Source organism: Lactuca saligna, chromosome 2 (genome assembly GCF_052625555.1).
Source record: "Lactuca saligna cultivar CGN05327 chromosome 2, ASM5262555v1, whole genome shotgun sequence".
NCBI classification, from domain to species: Eukaryota; Viridiplantae; Streptophyta; class Magnoliopsida; order Asterales; family Asteraceae; genus Lactuca; species Lactuca saligna.
The window spans coordinates 157,042,820-157,067,805 of NC_136418.1; the positions used below are offsets into that span (position 1 = coordinate 157,042,820).

Sequence of the window (24,986 nt, forward strand, 5' to 3'; positions counted from 1 at the left end):
TATATATATATATATATATATATATATATATATATATATATATATATATATATATATATATATAGAGTTAAAAGAAAAACAAAAAAAAAGATAGAAAAGGTAATTTGGTTATGGATTGCAGTGTAATTTTCACAAATAACTAACCTATTAAATTTTAAATTTAAAAATGAGAATTCATCAAACCACAAGGACCGTTTCCGTAATTTACTCATTTTTTTATCAGAAAAATAAATAATTTACATGTGACATAATCTCCATGGAACTAAAATGATGTGAATATTTTCAGATTTGGGTGATTTAATGGCTATTATAAAAGTATTAAAAAGGATAATAATTAAAAAATGCTGGATCATGATTTGAGAAAGAATTTAGGATTTCTTTTTTGTCGGAGGGATATGATAGTGTAGCGTTGGATTGAGATTGAATTTGAAAGAAAAGAGGATTAAACCAGGCCATCCTGCCTGAAACTGAACGTACCGGGATCAAATCCTTGGATTGGGGGCGGCAATAATGGAGATAATTCAAGCACCTGCAGGTTGCTTCGACCTTCTTCACCAAAAGCCATTCCATTCTCCCTCGATTTCGATTCGCAACCGAATTTCATCACTCTCTCTCACCTCCATTAACAACACTTCACCTCTTTCTCTCAACAACTCTCGCAAACTCCTCACAGCCTCCTGCTCCCTTCTCGACGATGCTCTCTCAGGTGAACCGACACTCCTTTATCACCTGTCAATTAGGTGAATTTACGTTCTTGTATAATTATCTTTCTATCTGTATTGGATGCTAGTACTAACGGCTGCCCTGCACGCCTACTGTTTGATTGAATTCCTTCATACGAACTATAGCTGTTCCTTTCTGCTCCACCATCCGAATTTGGTAAAGTTGACTCACTGTTTCCGAAAGCTTATGGTAACTGGGGTTCTTGTTTAAACAAGAATAACTTTTATACTTGCAAAGGGGTTGTACAGTGTACGTGTACCCCTTTGATGTTTTCCTTAGCTTCTGCAACTCTTTTACACACAACCTCAGTGCAAAAAGTTAGCTGAGATCGATGAATTATATGAACATGTCACCCGTGTTTTATTTTGCCCCTAACATCTTCTTGTACTCAAGGTTCTGCAGTTCAGACTTTTGAGGTCGATCCCATGTTAGATATCAAGGTGATTTCCCTCACCCACATGATACAAAATTTCTTCAAAATGAGTGATTATAACTATCATTGTGATGGAAAATGACAATTACTTAACATAACATTATTCGATGTCTTGTTGTTTATAAGATATTGTTGTAACTGTGAATTTCTATATTCAGAAGAAGGCAATGGTTGTATCCCCTGGATTGAAAGGAACTTCCATATATCTTGTTGGTAAGTTTATTCTACTACCATGTTTCAAAAATCCCTTAAAAAATCGTATTTTCTTATTCTTGAGAAAAAATACCAGGCATAAACAGCACAATGAAATCAAGATTAGGGAATCTTCTGGCAGAAGCACTCCGGTATTATTACTTTGACAGGTAACTTTTTATGTATCTCCTCAGATTTTTTATTTATACTTGAAGAGAAATGACTCTAAAGACATGGTAGCCCAAATGCAGCGATAATCTGGTTATGGAAGCAGCTGGTGGTGAAGCTGCAGTAAAACAACTTCTGGACATGGACAAAGTCGGACTCCGTGAATCAGAGGTGATTTTTTCATCATTCTCATGAATGGAATGGAATGGTTCATTACAATTTACATTGGAATGAATTTGTCTGATGGAATGGAATCGGGTAAACCACTTACAGACTGAAGTGTTGAGGCAATTATCATCAATGGGGCGTCTGGTTGTTTCTGCTGGAGATGGTGCTGTTCAAACCTCAACCAATTTGTATGTGTTTCTTTCCTTAAACTTGCCAAATTTGGATTTTGTTTTCTTCCATGATCTAGAAAATCATGTTACAGGTCACTTTTGAGACATGGCATCTCGATCTGGGTTGATGTTCCTTTGGATTTGGTAGCCAAGGAAATAGTTGAAGGTGGGGTTCGACTTTTTGGATCAGATATTTCACCTACTGCATCTCATTCCGAGGTATGCCTTAAATTTGACCTGATTCTTGATAATAAATGACATATTTAACCTTTGTATGAACTATACACAGGTGTTAAGTCGGTTATCCATGCTATACAAACAAATGCAAGAAGGATATGCAATTGCAGATGTAACCATTTCACTTCAGAGTACGGACCCACAAAACTCATCTTTAAGGACAGGACATGACATGACATAACAGACTGTACTGCTTTTGACATGCATTGGACTGAGACTGATGTCAATGATTTTTGTTCCAGTATGGTCTATGCAAATGATCCTTATCCTCAATTTTGAAAATATGGTCCAACCATGGAGGTGTTATTAGTTGGTGAATGGGGTTGTAAAAGGTTTGTTTCTGTTAGCAGAAGTTGCAGGTGGTTTGGGTTATGAAGATGTAGAGTCTGTTAGTGCTGAAGACATGGGAATGGAGGTGAAGCCATATGCATACAACTATAAAATTACCAACAAAGAAACTAAAAATGATGTATAATTATACAAATGCTGTCTGGTTCTTGATGTTTTTGTAGGTGCTGACGGAGATAGAGAAACTTATAAGAGTAAAGAAGATGATGGAAGATGCTGCGAGACCATTTTAAAGCTTGTTGTATTTATGGTGATGAGTACAATGTAATTTAGCTTGTACCCATGCCTGTTTACTATCTGTATCGATTGTTTAAATTATATATAAGTTTAGAAATTTGGGTACATATACAACCACACAAGTATACAACAACAACAATATCCAAATTCCAAAGAAAATAAGAGTAAGCATTTTAAGTCTTTGCATATAAAAGGCAATCAAACTCAAAGAAAATAAGGGGAGAGTAAGCAGGTCAATAATGTATGAGAGCATGATCATATAAGAACAAAATTAGGATCTATATTATTCGAATACCCTCATTTTAAGTATATGCATCCTCTTATCAGCTCTACCTTAGAGTACCAACTCCTTCATGTCTAACCTTATGTATTTTCCACTCCTTCTTAGGTGTCCTATCATCCTTGTGCCTTCTATCTAAGACTATTTTCACCATCCTAGTAAGTGGCGAATCTAGAAGAAAAATCACGTGGTTCTTAAATTAAGCGAAACCAATAAAAAAATTAACAACACTTTTGGGGTCGGATCGGGTCGGCTCATGTATCTTAAAAGAACTGAACCAGTTCAATCGGCTCATGTACCTTGTGCCACCGATTAAAAAGTTTAAAAACCGATTGAAATATAATTGAAAAAGAAATACGGTTTAATGAAAAACTAGTTGATTATTAGTTAATTGATAAAACGATGAACGGAGAGTAAGAGTCTTTGACATGTGGGTGTTCATTTTATTATAACAACTTATTTATTTATTAATATTTTGAGAGTGCCGATTAAAAATTGTTAACTTTTTGTTATCAATCTCATAATTTAAAATAACAAGTTGCCGCTAATAACTTATATTTTTCTCTTTTTAAAATGGTGTTTTTAAGATATTATTTAAAAAAACAAACTCAAGGTAGGTTCTCTATTTTTTCCAATGTAGTTTTTAATTTTTCTACTATATACATTGTAAATGAAATTGAGAACTGTAGGTCCTAAGACCTACAGTTCTCAATTTCATTTACAATGTATATAGTAGAAAAAGTAAGAACTACCTTAGAAATTGAGAACTTAGGTAGAACCTACCTAAGCACATGGTGGATACGCCACCGATCCTAGTTGTAGTCGTTGGTTGCCTCCTTTGGACATATCGATACCACCATAATCTTTTTCCCTTAATTTTTTGGTTATTGACGTCATTCTCAACATATTTTTGATCGATTCATGTGGCATATTGTCCAACATAATTATACTATATGTCTATCGCAATATCTTAATTTCAACATGACCTTATCACAAAAAACTTTTGTGGCTCCCCTACCCTTTAACAAATCCGTCTTTATGTGATGATGAATGTCTTCCTCAACACCCCTTTCTCTATGGATCATAGACCCTAAGTATTTGACACTCTCATTTGGGTGTAAAACTTCCTACCCAACACAAATTTCTACTCTTTCAACTTTATGTTATCATTCTAACTGCATCAAAAATATTGTTTTAAATGTGTTGCTTTATAGTCCCTTTTCTTCCAACTATACCTGATAATTCGTGTCGTGTATATGTGTCATACACGAATTGTAAAACGTGTTTTGGGTATCAAACACGTAATTAATCCGTGTGACATGTGACACGGCACGAATAAACACGATTTTAGCTGTGTTACATGAAAACATGAATTTACACACATTTATACAAGAATATATACACGTATTGCCTAATACTATTTTTAAGCTAGGAAAACATGCATTTAGTTCGTGTTTATAGTGTATATACATGTCCTGTGCCTATACGTGTATATATGTGTCATGTGTCACACGAATTTAATTCATGTCTTATACGTCAGTATGTGTTCATATGTGTTTATACCTGTAAATTTGTATTTGACTGACGTAAGACACAAAACACAAATTAGAATTTGTGTCGACACGAATAGACACGAAACACATTTCTAAAACCCATACTCATAAAACTAGTGTCATGTATCAAATTGTCGGGTCCACTTCCAATGTCGTTAATCAAGCACCTCAAGCACTAAAAGAAACGTTCGTCATACAAATGGCTAATGGAAAGATCGAGTATTCTAGCGGAATTTTCATAGGATGTACACTCTCTCTAGATACCTATTCGTTTCCAATCGACCTCATGCCTGTATCAATTACAAGTTTCGATGTCACTGTTGGCATGGAATGGTTAAGTCTCCATCATGCTAACATTCTGTGTTTTGAGAAAGTCGTTCGTCTTCATCTACCATCTAACGAAACCCTAGTTATCTATGGCGACAAATCAGGTACGAGCCTTCGTATCATCTCAAGTATGCAAGCCCAGAAGTACTTACGAAAGGAATATCATGCATTCCTTGCTCATATAGCCGATATGAGCCAAGAGACGAAAGACATAAAGGACATCCCAGAAGTACGCGACTTTCTTGACATCTTTCAAGAAGAACTACTAGGATTACCACCACAACGTCAAGTCGAGTTCAGAATCGATTTAGTTCTAGGGGCTACCCTAGTGGCCAAATTTCCCTATCGTTTAGCACCAGATGAGATGTGGGAACTATCCGGTCAATTGAACGAACTGCTCATCAAAGGCTTTATTAGACCAAGCTTCTCACCCTGGGGAGCATCGGTCTTATTCGTGAAGAAGAAAGACGGATCGTTCCGTATGTGCATCGACTATAGAGAACTAAACAAGTTTACTGTCAAGAATCGCTACCCTCTACCTCGCATAGACGACTTGTTCGATCAACTCCAAGGAGCGCACTACTTTTCAAAAATCGATTTAAGATCCGGGTATCACCAATTATGAGTGTTAGAGGAAGATGTTCCCAAAACAACCTTCCAAACTCGCTATGGTCACTACGAGTTCGTAGTGATGCCTTTCGGATTAACAAACGCCCGCAATATTCATGGATTTAATGAACCGAGAGTGTCGTTCTTACTTAGCTAAGTTCATGATAGTATTCATCGATGATATACTTATCTACTCTTAAAGTAAAGAAGAGCATAGTCAACACTTACGTCAGGTATTAGAAACACTACAATTAGAGAAGCTCTACGCGAAATTCTCTAAGTGCGAATTTTGGATTCGAAGAGTTGAATTGTTGGGTCACGTGGTTAGTGAAGAAGGTATTCATGTGGACCCTTCCAAAATTAAGGTCATTGAGAACTGGTCAGCTCCAACGATGCCTACAGAAATTCGTCAATTTCTAGGTCTCGCCGGCTACTATCGCAGGTTTATTCAGAACTTCTCTAGGATCGAAACCACTTACTGCACTGAACCAGAAAGGTGCGGCCTTTGACTAGGAAGAGAAACAACAGAATGTGTTCCAAAACTTGAAGCGAGCCTTATGCAGCGCACCGATACTATCCCTCCCAGGAAGGACAGAAGACTTCGTTGTTTATTGCGATGCATCCAACCAAGGGCTTGGTTATGTTCTTATGCAACGAGGAAATGTCATCACCTATGCCTCAAGATAGCTAAAGACACACGAAGTCAACTACACCACACATGATCTTGATTTAGGAGCAGTGGTATTTGCTCTAAAGATTTGGAGACACTACCTGTATGGTACAAAGAGCACTATCTTTACAGACCACAAAACCCTTCAACATATATTCAACTAGAAGGAGCTCAATATGAGACAACGACGGTGGATAAAGCTACTCAATGACTACGAATGTGAAATTCATTATCATCTCGGTAAAGCCAACGTAGTAGCTGACGCCCTAAGTCGGAAAGAATACTCTGGCCATAGAGTCAAATCATTGACTATTACTATCCCTTCACATCTGTCCACGCAAATTAAGGAGGCTTAGTTATAAGCCTTGAAACCAAAAAACGTGGCGGGTGAATCCCTGATAGGGATGGATAAAAACCTGGAAGTCAAGGGTGGCAGAGCCTTATATCTCATGAATCGGATCTGGACACCGAAGCACGGTGGTTTCAGAGACTTGGTCATGACCGAAAGCGCACAACACTCGATATTCTGTCCACCCAGGTTCAGATAAGATGTGTCTCAACCTCAAAAAGTTATACTGGTAGCCTAACATGAAAGCAGAGATTGCTACCTTCGTGAGTAAGTGTCTTACTTGCGCAAAGGTTAAGGTCGAATACTAAAAACCCTCAGGTTTACTACAACAACCGGAAATATCGGAATGGAAGTGGGAGCAGATCACAATGGATTTCATAACCAAGTTTCTCAAGACAACGGGTGGTCTCGATATCATATGGGTGATCATAGACAAGTTAACTAAATCCGCACACTTCCTACCGATCAAAGAAACAGACAAAATGGAGAAACTAACAAGGACTTAAATTAGAGGAATTTTACGACTGCATGGTGTTCCCATATCCATTATCTTTGATCGAGATATTAGATTCACCTCAAGATTCTGGTAGTCGCTACAAAGTTCTCTAGGAACTAGGATGGACATGAGCATAGCCTATCATCCGCAAACTGATGGACAAAGTGAGAGGACTATTCAAACTTTGGAAGATATGTTGCGAGCCTGTGTGATAGACTTTGGGAAGGCATGGGATACTCATTTACCCCTTGTCGAGTTCTCCTACAATAACAATTATCACACAAGCATAAAGGTTGCTCCATTTGAGGCTCTCTATGGCCGGAAGTGCAGATCCCCTCTGTGCTGGGCTGAAGTGGGTGATACATTGTGAGCTAAAGGATGATTTCTTGACAGCACTCTCACAGGTCCAGAAATTATTTGTGAAACGACCGAAAAAATTGTTCAGATTCGTGAACGATTGAAAGCCTTCAGAGACCGACATAAAAGCTACGTAGACAAGAGAAGGAAACCTTTGGAATTCCAGGTTGGTGACCGTGTTTTATTAAAGGTCTCACCCTAGAAGGGCTTGATACACTTTGGAAAGTGTGGAAAGCTAAATCCAAGATACATAGGTCCTTTTGAGATTCTCGCTAGAATCGGCCCTATAGCTTACAAACTCAAACTACCTCAAGAACTTAGTAACGTACACCCTACCTTCCACGTGTCGAACTTGAAAAAGTGCCTATCCGATGAGAATCTTGTTATCCCACTCGATGAGATCGAGATTAATGAGAGCCTCAACTTCATCGAAGAACCAGTAGAGATCATGAACCGAGAGGTCAAGCAAACAAAGCAAAGTCGTATCCCAATAGTGAAGGTTCGCTGGAATGCCAAGCGAGGATCAGGACGAAATGAAATGAAACTGAAATATCCTCATCTTTTCCCTTAAATTATCTGTAATTGCTTAAACTCTAATTTCAGGATGAAATTCCCTTAATAGGGGGATGATGTGACAACCTGAAATTTATATCTTGTATGTCAATCAATTCAATCGAAAGTCAAACTCGTTTCTGCTATCTTTTGGCATTGTTAAGGGTCTGTTTGAGTGTTCTAAGCCTAGTGCATTCAAGGTGTGTGTGTAGGGATGTGTTAACTTAAGTTCGTCGAGTTGAAATCGTGCAAGAAACTCCATCACAACGAGTTCACGGCCGCAAACTCGAGTTTACGGCTGTAAACTCCAAGCTGGCCGTGAACCCCTTCCCTTAAGTATCAAATTCCTTCATTTCTTCCTCATTCCTCACATCATCATAGCTGAAACTCGAATTCTCTCTCAACTATCATCAAGAACACTTCCATTGTTCTTCAAAGTTGTAAGTATTTCCTTCATTTTGAGTTAATACCTTTCACATGCAAGTGAAACCCTTTGATTTCATCCATAAATCCAACTCTTTTGACATAGATTTTCAAATCTTCATCCATTTCACCAAGAACACACACTTGTTCTTGGTGGCCGTGAACACCCCAAAGGCTCCTCAAATCGTGAGTATCTCTTCTATCATCATGTATCCATTAGAAACACTTACTTTCCAACATGGAATCAAACATATTGTTCATGATCTTCAAGATTTTACGGTCGTAAACCCTTCATGGTGGCCGTAAACCCTTCATAAGATCATGGTGGTCGTAAACCCTTCATGGTGGCCGTAAACCCCTCATAGACCAAGCTTTGGCCGTGAACACTTCAAGTGTTCTTGGACGTAAACACACCCATGGCCGCAAACACTCATAAGTGTGGCCGTAAACTCTAATTTACCAATCATATGTGATTGATACACTCCATTATAAGTGATTCCTAGTTCCTAAGGGTGTTTTCCATACATGATTAGTTGTTATGTACACTAACTGTACACCTATATGTGTTATTATATGTTTATTAGGACCTGTTTGTGCTCGAGATTTCACTGGGAATACTTAGCATCTTATATCAATCCTTCTTTCGAACCACTCCTTCTTTCGAACCACTCACTACAGGTGAGTTCATACCCCTACAATCAACCTTTTACATGTTTTAAATGCTTTTGAAACATAACAAAATTGTGTTTAGTTTTACATTTGAATTCTTGCAAACATAAGAACTTAACTGTTTTCAAACACTGTTAAACTTCATTTTCAAAACCCTTTATTTTAAATTACTTATAAAACCCTTTTACTTTCAAAATCGTATTCGTATAGATATTTAAGTATAACTATGCTTTAATGGAATTAGGACTAATGTTAACAACCTTAACTCATGTTCCTTGTTTTGTTGTAGGCTTAGGGTAGGATTCACTAGTCCGACTGTCAATTAACTTATACTTATACATACTACATACTTATATGAATATTAAACCCCATTTTCAAGGATATACTTAACTTGATAATTTATGGTTAACAAGTGAGTCTTTCAACATGTCAATTATACAACAAACATGCTAGTAAACTATAATATGTACATATTAGAGAATTACTATTTACTATTCTCGCACAATGAAACTTACATGAGTCAGTCCATAACATGAGTCAGATCATTCATACTATAACAAGAATAGAAAGGAACATATAAATTTACAAACATCAACATATTCATTTACAAAAGGAACATTTACAATATAACTAGAACAAGATAACAATAATGTGAGATACTATTTCATGGCACAACATGTGACATCCCCAAAATCTCGGCCAGAAAAGACCGATTTTCATTTATGCTTTTAAAATAATTTAAGAGTAAATCCATTTGATTTGAAAGAATTGCGGAATTTGTCCCCCAAAACAAAACATGATAAAACAATGTTTACCAAAGCATTTCATAAAAGAAATGTATTTTTCATTATATAATCAAAACTCGGGGTGTCATGTTCCGATACAGACCAAATAGCATAAACGATAACATTACAAGTCATTCAACAAATATATACATATACAGACTTGTAAACAAAACAACTTGATGGTCCATCCATCTTACGCCCTTGCGCCACTTCCTGTAATACAAATAAAACTTAGTGGGTCAGGCTTGGGAGCCTGGTGAGCATAAAGGTTTTCGACCCACAATAAATAATTAAATTAATTATTATCAACCAACAATAACTCAGTTACCCATTCCTGTTATTCTCACTTTACGTCCCTAAAATAACTAACACAAGGGACCTAATCTAAGAATATTTTCATCGGGGTGACAACACATGCTGCGGGGGTTCCTTAACAATATAAGTCAAATAAGGCAACCATGAGGGGGATGGAATACAGCGAATGAACACCCAAGTTCATTAACACCTACAGGTTATGAGCCTGCTAGCGTTCCACTGGACTGTCTAGAAAAGTCTGTGGTCGTCATCTAAATTCCGCTAGATGACTGGATCAAAACAACAACGATGCCTCTCATCTGTTTATTACACACCAACTATCTACCCATGTTCTACCCAACATTTTAGTAGATAAAAACATACATTTTTATACATATTTTCAAAACCTGTATAGCATGCATGATCAATACATTTCCATATAACAGATGAGGCACACACACATAACACGTATTTTATATAGAAATAATCAGATCTGTAAGATAGAAGAAAGTGAATATACATTCACACACATAACAACAAAACATACACATAACACGTATCTCGTATAAAATACTTCATAATTATACGTTAGGAGAAAGTAACAACGCACTCACACGAATAAACAACAATATACTTAATACACTTAAACCATACTTGTATTATTATTGCGTTTATGAAAGGTAGTATACACTCACCTGATCAGAAGATGATCGGACAACACTACGACTTGCAAAAGTAGTAATCCTCAGCAGATCTGGAAGATCTCTTCAAAAATCGAACTTCTCGCGGGCAGAGCTTCGGCTCGGAAACCGCACTTCTCGGGATCTTCGGGATCTCGGAACTTGCTTCGGGACTCGGGAATGACACTGGGGCTTCGGGGTATTTCTGGCACGCAAATCGAGGCAAAACGGGAGAGAGAAGGGAGAAAAATAGCAAAGAAGCCGGCTGCCCTCGCATCCTATTTATAGGAAGGCTGGGAGCCTCATTTACGCGGGGCGTACGGGCGTCCGAAATCGTCACTGCATGCGTCATCCGAAGTGTCAACACTTTTGGCTGTACGCGGGGCGTACACGAGTACGCTGGGCGTACTCCGGATGAGTCCGGTGACTCGTCTTCGGATAAGGCCAGATTTTATAATTAAATTTAATTATAAATTATTTAATAAACTTCGAAAATTCATATCTTCTTCATACGAACTCCGTTTTCGACGTTCTTTATATCCACGCGAAGGTGAGGCTACGCTCTACAACTTTCGTTTAGACTCCGTCAGCTAATTTTGACTTTATTTTTAATATTTATTTTTAATAGGCCGGGACAGAAAATTTCGTTATAAATTCATAACTTCTTCGTTTGACGTCCGTTCTCGCCTAACTTTTTATTGCTTTGATACTAACAACGAGATCTTAGATTCTCATTTAGATCACTAAGGCTAAATATCGCTCTAACGTAAATTTTACTTTTTACGTTAATCAACGTTGCCGGTTCTGTCGCGAAACTTCGACAGGTCATAACTTCCTCGTTATAACTCGGATTTCGGCATTCTTTATATCTTCGGAAACCTTGTTTCAACTACTACAAAATTATCTAAAGATATCGAGTTTATTTTACACTTAAATTTTGACGCTTATTTTCATTCTTAATTAATCAAACCACATAATTAAGCAATTAAGCACAAAACACATAATACTCAAATAATACACTTCTATTATTTCAAAACGGGTTACAAAAGTTAACCTAGACTATTACATTGCTAAAAATGGCAAGCCCAGAAACACAGGCGTTACACAACAGTACACTTGCTGTGTCACGTTTTGTAACCAGAGTCTCCTGGAAGGAGAGCATGAGTTTGTGTATAGATCTATATGGGTTTGACCATCCCACACCTCGCTGCTAGCTACAGTGGGATCTGCAGGTCCACGGGTGAACAAATGTCATACCTTTTTGATGTCTGAAAAACATCGTGTATTTACACTAGGTCGATTAAGCATAGTTACCACTTTCTCACATTTTCATCTAAATTAACCAACCCGGTTATAAGGTGGTAAACTAATATTTAAGTATCATTCATTAGTATAAACATTTTATTTACATTACTATAAGAGAACAAACAAACGATACAGTCTTGGTAGGAGACTACATTTTCATTATAAACAGCAAGTATCGGATTTTCTGGGAAAGCAAACAAAACTTTTTATGATACAACCAAAACCCATTTTATGAAGTAAATACCACATAATGACACTAAACTGCTTATGAATTCACCAGCTTAAATGTTGATCTACTCTTTCAAAATAACTTGTATCCTTAGGTCACCAGTAGACAGGTACAAATAACCAGGTTTTGCGAAGACGGAGCTTACTAAAGACTCGTCTTATTGTTTTGATATACATCCATTTTGGTGCCATTTAAACTTTACAAAGAACACATGTATTAACTATTATTATTAACGCAATGGATGTTGTTGTTTGATTATTATTATGCATTATTATGATACTGTACATGACGTCCTTTACCCCATAACGATTCCACTGTTCCGGTTTTGGGGTGTGACATCCACCACACTATATACACAATCTCATCGCCAACATCCTTTTCTTACCACTATCATGTCATTACCTTTCTGGTTCTTTTATAGCTTGTATGTAACATTCCAAAAACAGTGATACATATTTTCATTTTAAAAATCATTAATTCCATATGTCAGATGTATCAAAGTCAACCACGATACAAAATATCAAATCATCAGAGAAAAATAATCATAAGTGCGGAATCACGAGGGGGATGTTGTATCATTACACCGGGTCATTCCCTTTTGTACCGGAAGTACATGAAACCATAAACATAATCTGTAAGCACAAAGCTTAGTGGGTTCCTTAAAGTACCACATATCATACATATAGTTGGGCCTAACCCTAGGGTATATTCCAACTCAACATACAAGCATGGGCCCAACCTTGTGGTTCCTTTCAACCAAAACATACAACTATAAGCCCAACTCAGGTTTATTTCAACCCAATCATACATGCAAGAGTCACAAAGACAGCTAGCATCCTACATAACACAATCCAGTAGGCCGGTATTGGTGTATTCAGCCCATAAGTACAGTAAGAAGACTCACCTCACAGACAATGCTTGACTGCTACTACTCTCACTGTCAGAACACCGCTGCTACGCACCACTTATATAGTCATACCAGGTAAACCCTTAGCTCTTCTTCCAAAACTAGGTGTTTGACTAAAAGTCAATTCAAGCCAAAAGACAATGGTCAGAGTCAACAGTCAACATTGGCTTTAATTAACTGCCACACCGTGGCAATCCATGGCCACGTCGTGGCCCTCATATATCAAGATAGTCGCGGTTCTCCAAGTTACCACGCCGTGGTGACCTATTTCCATGCAGTGGGCACTGAGTTTCCAACAGCATAATGGGTTAACCATTTTCTTCGATTCTAAGAGCTCTGATGATTAGATCTAGTCCGAAACATGGTTTAAAAGGATAAAGTTTCCAACTTTATCCATTAAGACTACCCCATAAGTTCAATATCTCCAACCCTAGGTTCCAGTGAGGCTAAATAGGGCATGGATCCACCCATTAAGCACTTATTCCAAAAAGTCCTTAGCTCATTTACTCCATAAGGGTTTTTAAACTAAACTATCATAAAAGTTGGTGCTTTATGGACATACATGTCCAATGCATGTCTTGAAGCCCTAATGAGTCAAAATAAGATTTTTGATAAAAATCACATGCATGGCTCAAAAACTCAACTACACTTCAAATCCAAATCCATAAACAAACCAAAAGATCCAGAGATTCATAAAGTTGAAAACTTTATGAGATCTCACCACTCCAACTAACTAGAATATGAAGATTTAGGGACAAAACTCAAGATCTAGCAACTTATTACAAAGGTCTATAAGAGTTCTAGGACGAATAATGAAGATTTGCTTGCTAAATCTCGATCACTTCTTCTTCCTTTTTCCTTCTAGAATTCCAAGAACACAAAAAGGACTTCAACAATGGATGAACAAGATTATGGTTTCTTCAGATCTCTAGGAGGCTGATGGAGGTTGAGGGTGAGCAAACCATGGCCTCCTCATTACTTTAAATAGAGTGCAAAACCCGGAAAAATAGGGTTTAGCCATCAGTAACGGCCACTTCCTGGCAGGTTAAATCAATTCGCGACTCAAAAATGACTCGCCACATCATGGTGATCCTTCACCATGTCGTGAAGACTTCTAAAAGTCAACTATGATAAATAAAAATGTACGTCAAGTTTCGGATGTTACATTATATGTATCTCAATTTCTCATACTATCTTCTCTCGGTTCTATCGATATGATGTTTTATTGGAATATAATTTATGGTAAATGAACAAGTTATATATAGTTACATAAGTTCTTCAGAGTTATTTTTATTTAGTCATTCTCATGTTTATAAAATTGTATTCTCTGATTTGAGAAATTGAAATAATAGATTCAAACATTGCAAATATGTCTTGATTCTTAATTATTTAGTTTTCTTTGGTTGTTAATATGTAATTAATATTAAATTGTTATGTGATTAAACCATTACCGTGACTCATTCTTCGATTGAAAGTTGATATATATATATATATATATATATATATATATATATATATATATATATATATATATATATATATATATATATATATATATGTAACATCCATTTCCTGGCACGTGACTACTTTAACCTTAATCTGCTTAAATTATTGAAAAACTAAAAATGTGTGACTTTAACCTAAAGCGTGAGGTGCTTCTTATTGGGTGTGCAACGCTTTTGGCCCAACCAAATAATAGGATATTAGGGTTTGTTGAGTATTTAAGCACGCTTATGTCCTGGGGTTGGATCATTTAACATCTATCACTCTTAAAAAAACCTTAGAGAAACCCTGACTCTCTCTATCTCTAACTCTCCCTCTTTCCTCTCTTTCTCTCTCTCTCTCTCTTTCTCTCTCTCTCTCTCTCTCTCTCTCTCTCTCCCTCCCTTTCTCTTTATTACTCTATGGAGCATGAAATTTCTTTTGGGAGCTTACTCTTCATGTTTTGGTGTAGAGCTTGAAGATCATGTTGTTTACAAAGTGTTTGGGTCAAGAGCTCAAGTGTAGATCTACCAAAGCTACCTCTTTTTTGGACCATTGTGAGTAAAAAGATTCAATCTTGACTTTTACTTTGCTACATCTAGCTTATGGTTCATTTTTATGTTTTTGGTCCCATTTTAGTAGTGAGCTTGGAGTTGAGGTGTCTCCAGCTCCTTCTAAGCACATAGGATTGTCATTTGGACCTTTTCTAGTTGTAAAGTTGTTATCTTGATCTTGTCCTTGGAGCCATACATGTTTTATGAAGTATTTATGTCATGTTGGACTTGGTAATCTTGACCTGGCGAGTTTTGGTTGGTCTTAATTGATAAAGTTGGAAGCTTTGCTTATTTAGACCTCATTAGAGTTCATATCTAGAAGATGGGAATCGACTTAACTTATTAAGTCATTTTACCCTTTGGATTAAGCAGTGTTGGGCACTTTTCTTGAGCGTGGGATGCTTTCTGACTTTTCTTAGACACGTATGTTTTAAGCCTTAAACCCGACTGTCTTGTCCTCTAGCAGAGCGATGGGTGATTCTTAACCGTACGACATGCTTTTTGACCTAATGTTGACTTTTTGGCTCGGTTTGACTTTGGGTCAACATTTGGGGTTGAGTCCTTGACTGAGATTAGACTTTATGATATGGTTTGGGAGGTTAGTAGTTGTTAGGGGTGTCAGACCCAACAAATAATAGGGGTACGATATACTCCAAAATAACACTACTATATTGCACTAAAAGGTAGTACAAGGCAAGTAGGGTCGATCCACAGAGACACGGGACAATTGGTCTATACCTATTTGCACAAGGTACTATGGTCACCAATAGTAAAGAGAGGGGGTTTAGAATGTAATGATTAAACAAACAATTAAAAACATAAGCAATCAACTAAATGCGTGAATTAAATTCAGAATTTGTAAGGACTCCAACTCCATGTATGACAATTTAGCAATGTGACTCAAAGATGACACAATATTCATTGAATTCTATCTAATTTGGTACTTGAAAGTGCTAATAAGCTCTAACACTTCCCATTCACCATATTAATTAACCAAAACAAGCTCTTTGATTAACCCTAACCTTATTAACCTAATCTAAACAAGCTCTTAGAATTAAATTATAAGATTGCATGCAGCTTTATGTGAATGTTCTCAACAACACCTAATACTCCTTATAAGCTCGGGAGTGTAAAAGTGTATGAATAAGATTTACACTAAATTCATTCAATAGAGACCAATTTAATGCTTGTTACTTGTTCAATTTCACAAAACAATTACGGATTTTGTAAAAGAGATAACTTGAATGACCTAACCCTAATTTAAATGGCCAATAAGAATCATAATTATAATCAAACATTCGATTGAAGCAAAATCAAATTCATTAGATAGAAATTAAGAACAAACATCATGTCATATGATTGAAGTCACAACAAGAAAGTCAAAACATGAGTTGGAGAAATTAGGGTTCTAGCCACACATGGCTAGAACAAGATCACAAGAATAAAAGATGGAATTAAAGTGCAATTACAACTTACAAATACTAGAAATAATGTTTCCAAATGATTGCTAATCAAACCCTTGCAAAAAGCTTTGAAAATCCTGCTCCAAATGTGCTATGATATGTTGTGTCTGTCTAAAAAATGTCCCTTAACCCGTAATATGAAAGATAGGAAAAACTGCCAAAAGTTGGTTTCTGGGCCGAACACGGCCCGTGTTAAAATAGACTAAACTAACACAGGTCGTGTTCAGCAACACGCCCCGTGTTGATTTGCTCTAGACTGACACGCCCCGTGTTCAGCATAGTCAACAACTCCCATTTTGGTCAAACACGCCCCGTGCCCACTTTTCAGTGTAAATTCAACACGACCCGTGTACCTCTCTGACTCCAATTTCAAATTTGATTTTTCCGACTTTTTCGTTCTTCGCCCGATCGTCCCGAAATCTTCACCAATGCTTCCCGACACTTCCTAAAGCGCGTTCCAACCTCCGGTTTACCTGAAAAAGACATAAAAGTGTGCAAATAAGGTTGTTCTAGAGACTAACATGAATATGATGAAATGCAAGGAAAAGGAAGAACAAATGTGCTAAATATATGCATGAAATGGGACTAAAAGGTGCGCAAAAAGGTGCACAAATAGCACCTAACAGTAGTACCAACCTTACTATTGTTGTAGCTGAGGTGATCGCTTGACCAATTGTGAGGTGAGTTTTCTCGTTATACTTTGTATTACAATATGTATCTTTTGTGTGATAGGATGTTGATATGTTGTAGTAATTTTTAAGGCATGTAGAATTGTTATGGTTGCATGTGATTTATTGTTATTGTTATTTGTACATGTCGACATATTGTGGCTGGAGTCAAGCGGTCCAGCAGTGTGCTAAAGGCCAAGAGGCACGTCAGTCTATTCTATATTGTAGGCCCAAGGAGAGCGGTTTGACATAATGCTTAAGGCTTTGGAGAACGATCCACCCTTGTGTTGTAGGATCGGGAGAGTAGTCCAGTTGTGTATTGTAGGCTTTGATGGCGGTCGAACCTTATGTTATAGGCATGGTGTGCATGCATTGTATGTGTTTTCTTATGTAGGGTATTTTGGGGAACTCACTAATATTTGGCGTACAATTGTGGATTTAAATATTTCAGGTACTTCAGAGGATCGGGGAAAGACGAAGGCTTGACGGTACACTTCATATGGTGGTTGATATGTTTTGAGAGATACTATGTTTTAATACTCTGATTTTAATTATGTGGTTGTGAAACAATATTTTTATGACTTATGTTCTATGGAAAAATGGTTTATTCTTTTTTTGAAAATGAAAAATTTTACCATCATTTTTGGGATGTTATAATATTGTTAATAGTTTTACATTTTCCTAACTGAGATCTTTGAACCAAACTTGAAGACAAGGTTTTTTGATGAAATGCTTAAGTAAATGAATGGATATTGAGTAACCATATTATGTTATATGAATCAAATTGTGAACATGTTTTAATCTGATCAAATTTCTTACATTTATGGTTAGATTCCCCGAAGTTTTGCGACAAGACATCTGGGTTGCCTAAGGTGTCGTCAATACATAACTGAACATCATTCCTTCTCTTGTGGTACCGTAAAAATGTGTGGTTTTATGAGTTATTAAACCCTTCCACCCCTAAAATCTTATACATTGCTTAGTAGTAACTTGTGCTTATATGGTTGTACTAAAGTGTGTGAGTTGATAGGGATGGATTTACAAGTGTTTAGGAGTGGAAGGCTAGGAAGTAAGGAGAGATAAATGTTGATATGATGCCTATGTGTCATGTGGGTTTGGAAGGGTGGGATGTATGAGATCCATTAAACGAGAGAAGTCATTCAATGTGCAAGACCTGAAGTAGACGACATGTTCAATGTCAATAGTTCCATACGGAAATCTCATCTTGAAGGAGTTAATGAAAGAACCACCATGAGCTTCTTTAATGACATTAATGTCATTATATGCCCAATTGCCCATTAATCCAATTTAATTAATCAATCGAAATCTTTCATTTTATGGGAAATTTTTTGTTGATCTTCGCCTTACTAGTCCCTCCACCTTATGGTTTTGTATAAATTTGCACCCGATTGTGATTATAATTGTGTTTCGAATATATTATATGCTTTTGGTTTTATACAAATTTGCACCAAACTTTAAAACATATATGTTTTTTTTTGAAGACCGTAGACTTTTGCTCCATATCTTCACCTTATGGTTTTGTATAAATTTGCACCCGGTTGTGTGGTTTTGTATAAATTTGTACACGATTATGATTATTTTGAATCTATTATATGCTTTTGGTTTATACAAATTTGCATCAAACTTTAAAAAACATATATGTTTCTTTTTGAAGATCAAAACTTTTGCTCCATATCTTCTTTTGCAAATGTACAAATTGACCGTAAATATTTTTCCTTTAAAAAAAACAAACAATTGTTATAAAATATGATCAAATAACAATATAAATTATAGAGTAAAGAAAGATATGAGAGTAGAGAGAACTTTTATTCTAATACTTGTGATGAATTCATATAGTGCCTAATACATATGGCTCACTATTTATACTATCCAAATAAGATGAAAGATGAGCTATAATATGAATGCACATTATGATGGTGTATTATTACATTCATAAAACACATTGAAATGGTTGTTACTAATGCTAAATAATGATGGAGAGTTATGGGAGAAATGGAGAATCCAATGGTCATTAACAAACTAATATTTCATAACACTCCCCCTTGAATGACGATTGTATCATGCCTCGTTAAAACTTTAATAGGTAAAACCTCATGGGAAAAACCATTTATTAAGGAAAAATAGTACATGATTAATAATAGATATTTGGAACAATTGCCTCGTTAAAAACCTTGCTAAGAAAACCCAGTGGGAAAAACATAGCTAAGGAAAAGAGTACAATATGTTTCCAACTCCCCCTGATCATCACATCACTTGATTTCCTTAAAGCGTCGCATTCCAATATTTCGTACCATGTTTTCAAATTTGGATGTAGGGAGCGCTTTAGTGAACAAATCTGCCAAGTTGTTACTTGATTGAATTTTCTGGATGTTGATGCCACGCTCTTTTTGAAGATCATGAGTAAAAAAAAAACTTTGGTGAAATATGTTTGGTTCTGTCTCCTTTGATAAAACCTTCCTTGAATTGGGCTATACAAGCCGCATTATCTTCATATAGTATGGTTGGAGCTTCCCTGTTAGAAGTTAGACCACAACTCTCACGAATGTGATGAGTTAAATTTCTTAACCAAATACATTCACGGCTTGCCTCATGAATTGCTATAATCTCTGCATGGTTAGAAGAAGAAGCAACTAAAGTTTGTTTAACAGAACGCCAAGAGATTGCGGTACCTCCACAAGTGAATAAATAACCTGTTTGGGATCGAGCTTTGTGTGGATCAGACAAATATCCAGCATCTGCATAACCAATTAACTCCGCATTTGATGAATTTGAATAATATAAGCCCATATCCATTGTACCTCGAAGATATCGAAGAATATGTTTGACTCCATTCCAATGTCTTCTTGTTGGGCAAGAACTATATCTTGCTAATAAATTTACAGCAAAAGATATATCAGGTCCCGTATTATTAGCAAGATACATCAGTGCACCAATAGCACTAAGATATGGTACTTCGGGACCAAGAAGTTTTTCATGTTTTTCACAAGGCCGAAACTGATCCTTTTTGGCATCTAAATGCCTTACTACCATCGGGGTACTCAATGGATGTGAGTTATCCATATAAAACTTTTTAAGCACCTTTTCTAGATAATTAGATTGATGTACAAAAACTCCATTTTTGGTGTGCTCAATTTGAAGACCCAAACAAAATTTCGTTTTACCAAGATCTTTCATTTCAAAATTTTCTTTCAAACAAGAAGTGGCATTTTCCAATTCTCCAGAAGTTCCAATTATGTTCAAATCATCTACGTAAATAGCAATTATCACAAATTCTGATCCGGATCTTTTTATGAATACACATGGGCTTAATGGATCATTTTTATAGCCCTCTTTTAAAAGAAATGTACTTAAACAATTGAACCACATCCGGCCAGATTGTTTCAATCCATACAAAGATTTATTTAATTTTACCGAATATACTTCACGAGAATTAGGAGTTTGTGCTTCTGGCACCTTAAACCCTTCTGGGATTTTCATATAAATATCATTCTCAAGTGAACCATATAAATAGGCGGTAACTACATCTATCAGACGCATCTCCAATTTTTCATGTGTTGCCAGGCTTATTAGATAACGGAATGTAATCGCATCAACCACAGGAGAGTATGTTTCTTCATAATCAATTCCGGGCCTTTGGGTAAAACCTTGTGCAACAAGTCTTGCTTTATATCTCACAACTTCATTCTTCTCATTTCTTTTGCGCACAAATACCCATTTGTATCCCACTGGTCTTACTCCATTTGGTGTACGAACTACAGGTCCAAAAACTTTTCGTTGAGTAAGAGAATTAAGCTCTTTGTTTATTGCATCTTTCCATTTTGGACAATCTTTTCTATTTCTACATTCATCTATAGATTTTGGTTCAACATCCTCATTTTCTTCCATAATCTCGCACGCAACATGATATGAAAAATTATCGTCGACGTCTATCTTATTTCGGTTCCATCTTATTCCTGTCATGACATAATTTATTGAGATCTCTTCATTTTCATAATTTTTAGGTACCTCAATTTCTTTTGTTATGTCATTGGGCTCTTCTGGAGCTTCATTACTCTTTTCAAAAGAGTATGTTTTCTCTTTTGGACCATCAATTATATTTGCTCCCTTTCGTTTTCGAGGATTTTTATCTTTGGAACCGGTTGGTCTTCCACGCTTCAGGCGTGCCTTTGATTCATTTGTAGTTGTATTTTTTCCTTCTGGGATATCAACTCTAACTGGAGCATTTACAGCTGGTAAATGAGACTTTGTTACTCTCTTAGGGTCAGTAAATGCATCTGGCAATTGATTTGCTATATTTTGTAAATGAATTATCTTTTTCACTTCAAGTTCACATTGACTTGAACGAGGATCTAACACTGAAAGTGATAATTCATTCCAAGAGATTTTATTCTCCATCTTCTTTATTTCTCCCCCTAATGTTGGAAAAACTGATTCATCAAAATGACAATCGTCAAATCTAGCTGTAAATAAATCTCCAGTTGATGGTTCTAAATATTTTACTATAGATGGAGATTCGTATCCAACATAAATTCCCATTCTTCTTTGAGGACCCATTTTCGTGCGGTGAGGTGGAGAAATGGGTACATAAATTGCACATCCGAACGTCCTTAGATGGGAAATATTTGGTACATGGCCGCAAACCAGTTGAATAGGGGAGAACTTATGATAACTAGTTGGCCTGATGCGTATAAGTGATGTCGCATGTAAAATTGCATGTCCCCATGTCGATGTAGGAAGTTTAGAATGCATTAGTAATGGTCTTGCAATTAATTAAAGGCGTTTGATTAACGACTCAGCTAAACCATTTTGTGTATGAACATATGCAACAGGATGTTCAATAGTTATCCCAATCGACATGCAATAGTCATTAAAAGCTTGTGATGTAAATTCCCCAGCATTGTCAAGTCGAATTTTCTTAATTGGGTAATCGGGAAAATGTGCCCTTAGGCGGATTATTTGTGCTAGTAATCTTGCGAAAGCGAGATTACGGCTAGATAATAAGCACACATGTGACCATCTAGTTGACGCGTCAATTAAGACCATAAAATATCTAAATGGTCCACATGGTGGATGAATTGGTCCACATATATCCCCTTGAATTCTTTCTAAAAAACTAGGACTTTCATACCCAACTTTATTCAATGATGGACGGGAAATTAATTTTCCTTGAGAACATGCAACACAAGACAATTCATTAGCTTGAAAAATCTTCTGGTTTTTCAAGGAATGTCCACTTGAACTTTCAATTATTTTGCGCATCATAACTGATCCGGGATGGCCCAACCGGTCATGCCAAACTTTGTAGATGTTATCATACCTTTTATTTTCAATAGCATGAGATTCAATCATTCTAATATTTGTATAATACAATCCGGAGGACAATACGGGTAATTTTTCCAAAAGACTTTTCTTACCCGATATCATTTTCGTAATATTGAGATACTCTTCACCACCATCATTGGTTGTTTCAACATGATATCCGTTGGACCGAATATCCTTAAAACTTAATAAATTTCTTGGTGATTTTGATGAAAATAATGCATCTCCAATTATAATTATTGTCCCTTGTGGTAATATGATATTCGCTCTTCCGGAGCCTTCAATCATTTTTGCACTACCCGTTATTGTATTAACATTTGCTTCTCCAATTGATAAGTAAGCAAAATATTTTTTATTATTAAAAATGCTATGTGTTGTTGCACTATCTGCAAGACATATATCTTCCTCATTTCTTTTGCGAATATCCATATTTCTCTTCAAAATAAAAATATATAATAAAATAATAAGAAATAAGAAATAGTCAACTTAGATAAATAAAGTCATATATTATTATTTTGAGAAGAATCATCAAGATCTCTTCTGATGAAACGACTATAACATAAAAATCATAAACGACATTAAACAAAACTACATATTATTCTTGACCATGACAATGACTTTAAACAAACATAATGCAAAAATAAAATGATACTAGAAAACCAACAATTTCATGATATGCCATATCCATCTCATTTTATGGGAAAAATTGGGTACTTCCATCACCATTCATAACACCGTTTGTCCCTTCCGTGTTGGCAAGATAATCGGCGACATCCAAATGTCTCATTTCTAGTTGATCTTCGGAAAAATAATTTTGAACAAAGTTTGTTTCCGCATTTTTTCCTTCTTTATATTTTAGAGAAGCTTGATAAATATCAACAAAATGCTTTGGAGTGCGACATGTACGTGACCAATGACCGGTCATTCCACATCGGTGACAAACATTTTCAACTTTCTTCTTGCCTTGACCACTTTTATCATTAGGATGTGGGTTTTTGTTATTTTCCCACTTCTGGTGGTTACTTATATTATTATTATTATTATTGTTGGGACGATTATTATGACGGCCTCCACCACGTCCACGACCTCGACCACGACCACGGCTACGACCACGGTTAGACCCACGACCGTTATAATTAGATGATGTCGCATTCACTTCAGGGAATGGACTAGAACCGGTCGGATGTGATTGGTGATTTTTCATTAAGAGCTCATTATTTTGTTCAGCCACAAGAAGACATGAGATTAATTCACAATATTTTTTAAAACCTTTCTCACGATATTGCTGCTGCAGGAGCATGTTAGTGGCATGAAAAGTAGAGAAGGTTTTCTCTAGTATGTCTTCATCAGTTATAGTCTCACCACATAGTTTTAGTTGGGAAGTAATTTTGAACATGGCCGAATTATACTCACTCACAGATTTAAAATCTTGTAGCCGAAGGTGTAACCAATCAAAACGAGCTCTAGGAAGTATCACCGTTTTTTGATGATCATACCTCTCTTTCAGATTATTCCAAAGATCAGCTGGATCTTTGACAGTGAGATATTCAGCTTTTAATCCTTCATCGAGATGGTGGCGAAGGAAAATCATCGCCTTAGCCTTTTCTTGGCTTGATGCTTCATTTAAAGGATTTACATCCTTTATGGTGTTTCCAAGACCCATAGCATCAAGGTGGATTTCAGCATCAAGGATCCATGATAAATAATTTTTTCCACTAATGTCAAGAGCCATAAACTCAAGTTTGCTAATGTTTGCCATAGTGAAAGTACTAATCAAAACAAAGAGTTGTATATTAGAGGATTGTTAGTTAAGAAGTATCATAAGATTATTTGTGAGCATTATATAACTTGTGAGCATTATACATATGAACTTTGAAAACAAAAATTTTATATATATACCTGACAACGACAAGAACGGCAAGAAGTTAGAACTCTATGGTAGAGCCTCGTGCTGATAACTGTTATAAAATATGATCAAATAACAATATAAATTATAGAGTAAAGAAAGATATGAGAGTAGAGAGAACTTTTATTCTAATACTTGTGATGAATTCATATAGTGCCTAATACATATGGCTCACTATTTATACTATCCAAATAAGATGAAAGATGAGCTACAATATGAATGCACATTATGATGGTGTATTATTACATTCATAAAACACATTGAAATGGTTGTTACTAATGCTAAATAATGATGGAGAGAATCCAATGATCATTCACAAACTAATATTTCATAACAACAATGGCGTTTTCAATATCCATTCTATCAAAATTCAAAAGAATAACGACTAAAACGTTCAACCTTTTATTTTTAA

The 24,986-nt window shown here is 36.1% G+C and overlaps 2 protein-coding genes across 3 annotated transcripts; one reads left to right on the forward strand and one right to left on the reverse strand.

The window, feature by feature from the left end:
- The first annotated feature begins 377 nt into the window (after nt 1-377).
- Nucleotides 378-2,781, forward strand: SKL1 (shikimate kinase like 1). Of its 2 annotated transcripts, none has more exons than XM_078981090.1 (10): nt 378-706; nt 1,117-1,163; nt 1,315-1,369; nt 1,446-1,518; nt 1,600-1,687; nt 1,790-1,872; nt 1,947-2,073; nt 2,144-2,222; nt 2,442-2,506; nt 2,604-2,781. In XM_078981090.1, the coding sequence occupies exons 1-10, from the start codon at nt 511-513 to the stop codon at nt 2,670-2,672; spliced, it is 882 nt and encodes a 293-aa protein (XP_078837216.1). In that variant the 5' UTR covers nt 378-510; the 3' UTR covers nt 2,673-2,781. The 2 variants fall into 2 exon arrangements, with proteins under 2 accessions (XP_078837216.1, XP_078837217.1); XM_078981091.1 differs by having other exon boundaries at nt 1,126-1,163.
- Nucleotides 2,782-23,362: 20,581 nt separating this feature from the next.
- Nucleotides 23,363-24,427, reverse strand: LOC145030288 (uncharacterized). Its single transcript, XM_078978679.1, has 2 exons — nt 23,734-24,427; nt 23,363-23,631 (listed from the first exon to the last, which is right to left on the reverse strand). Exons 1-2 carry the CDS (start codon nt 24,425-24,427, stop codon nt 23,363-23,365), a joined length of 963 nt encoding a protein of 320 aa, XP_078834805.1.
- Nucleotides 24,428-24,986: the final 559 nt, after the last annotated feature.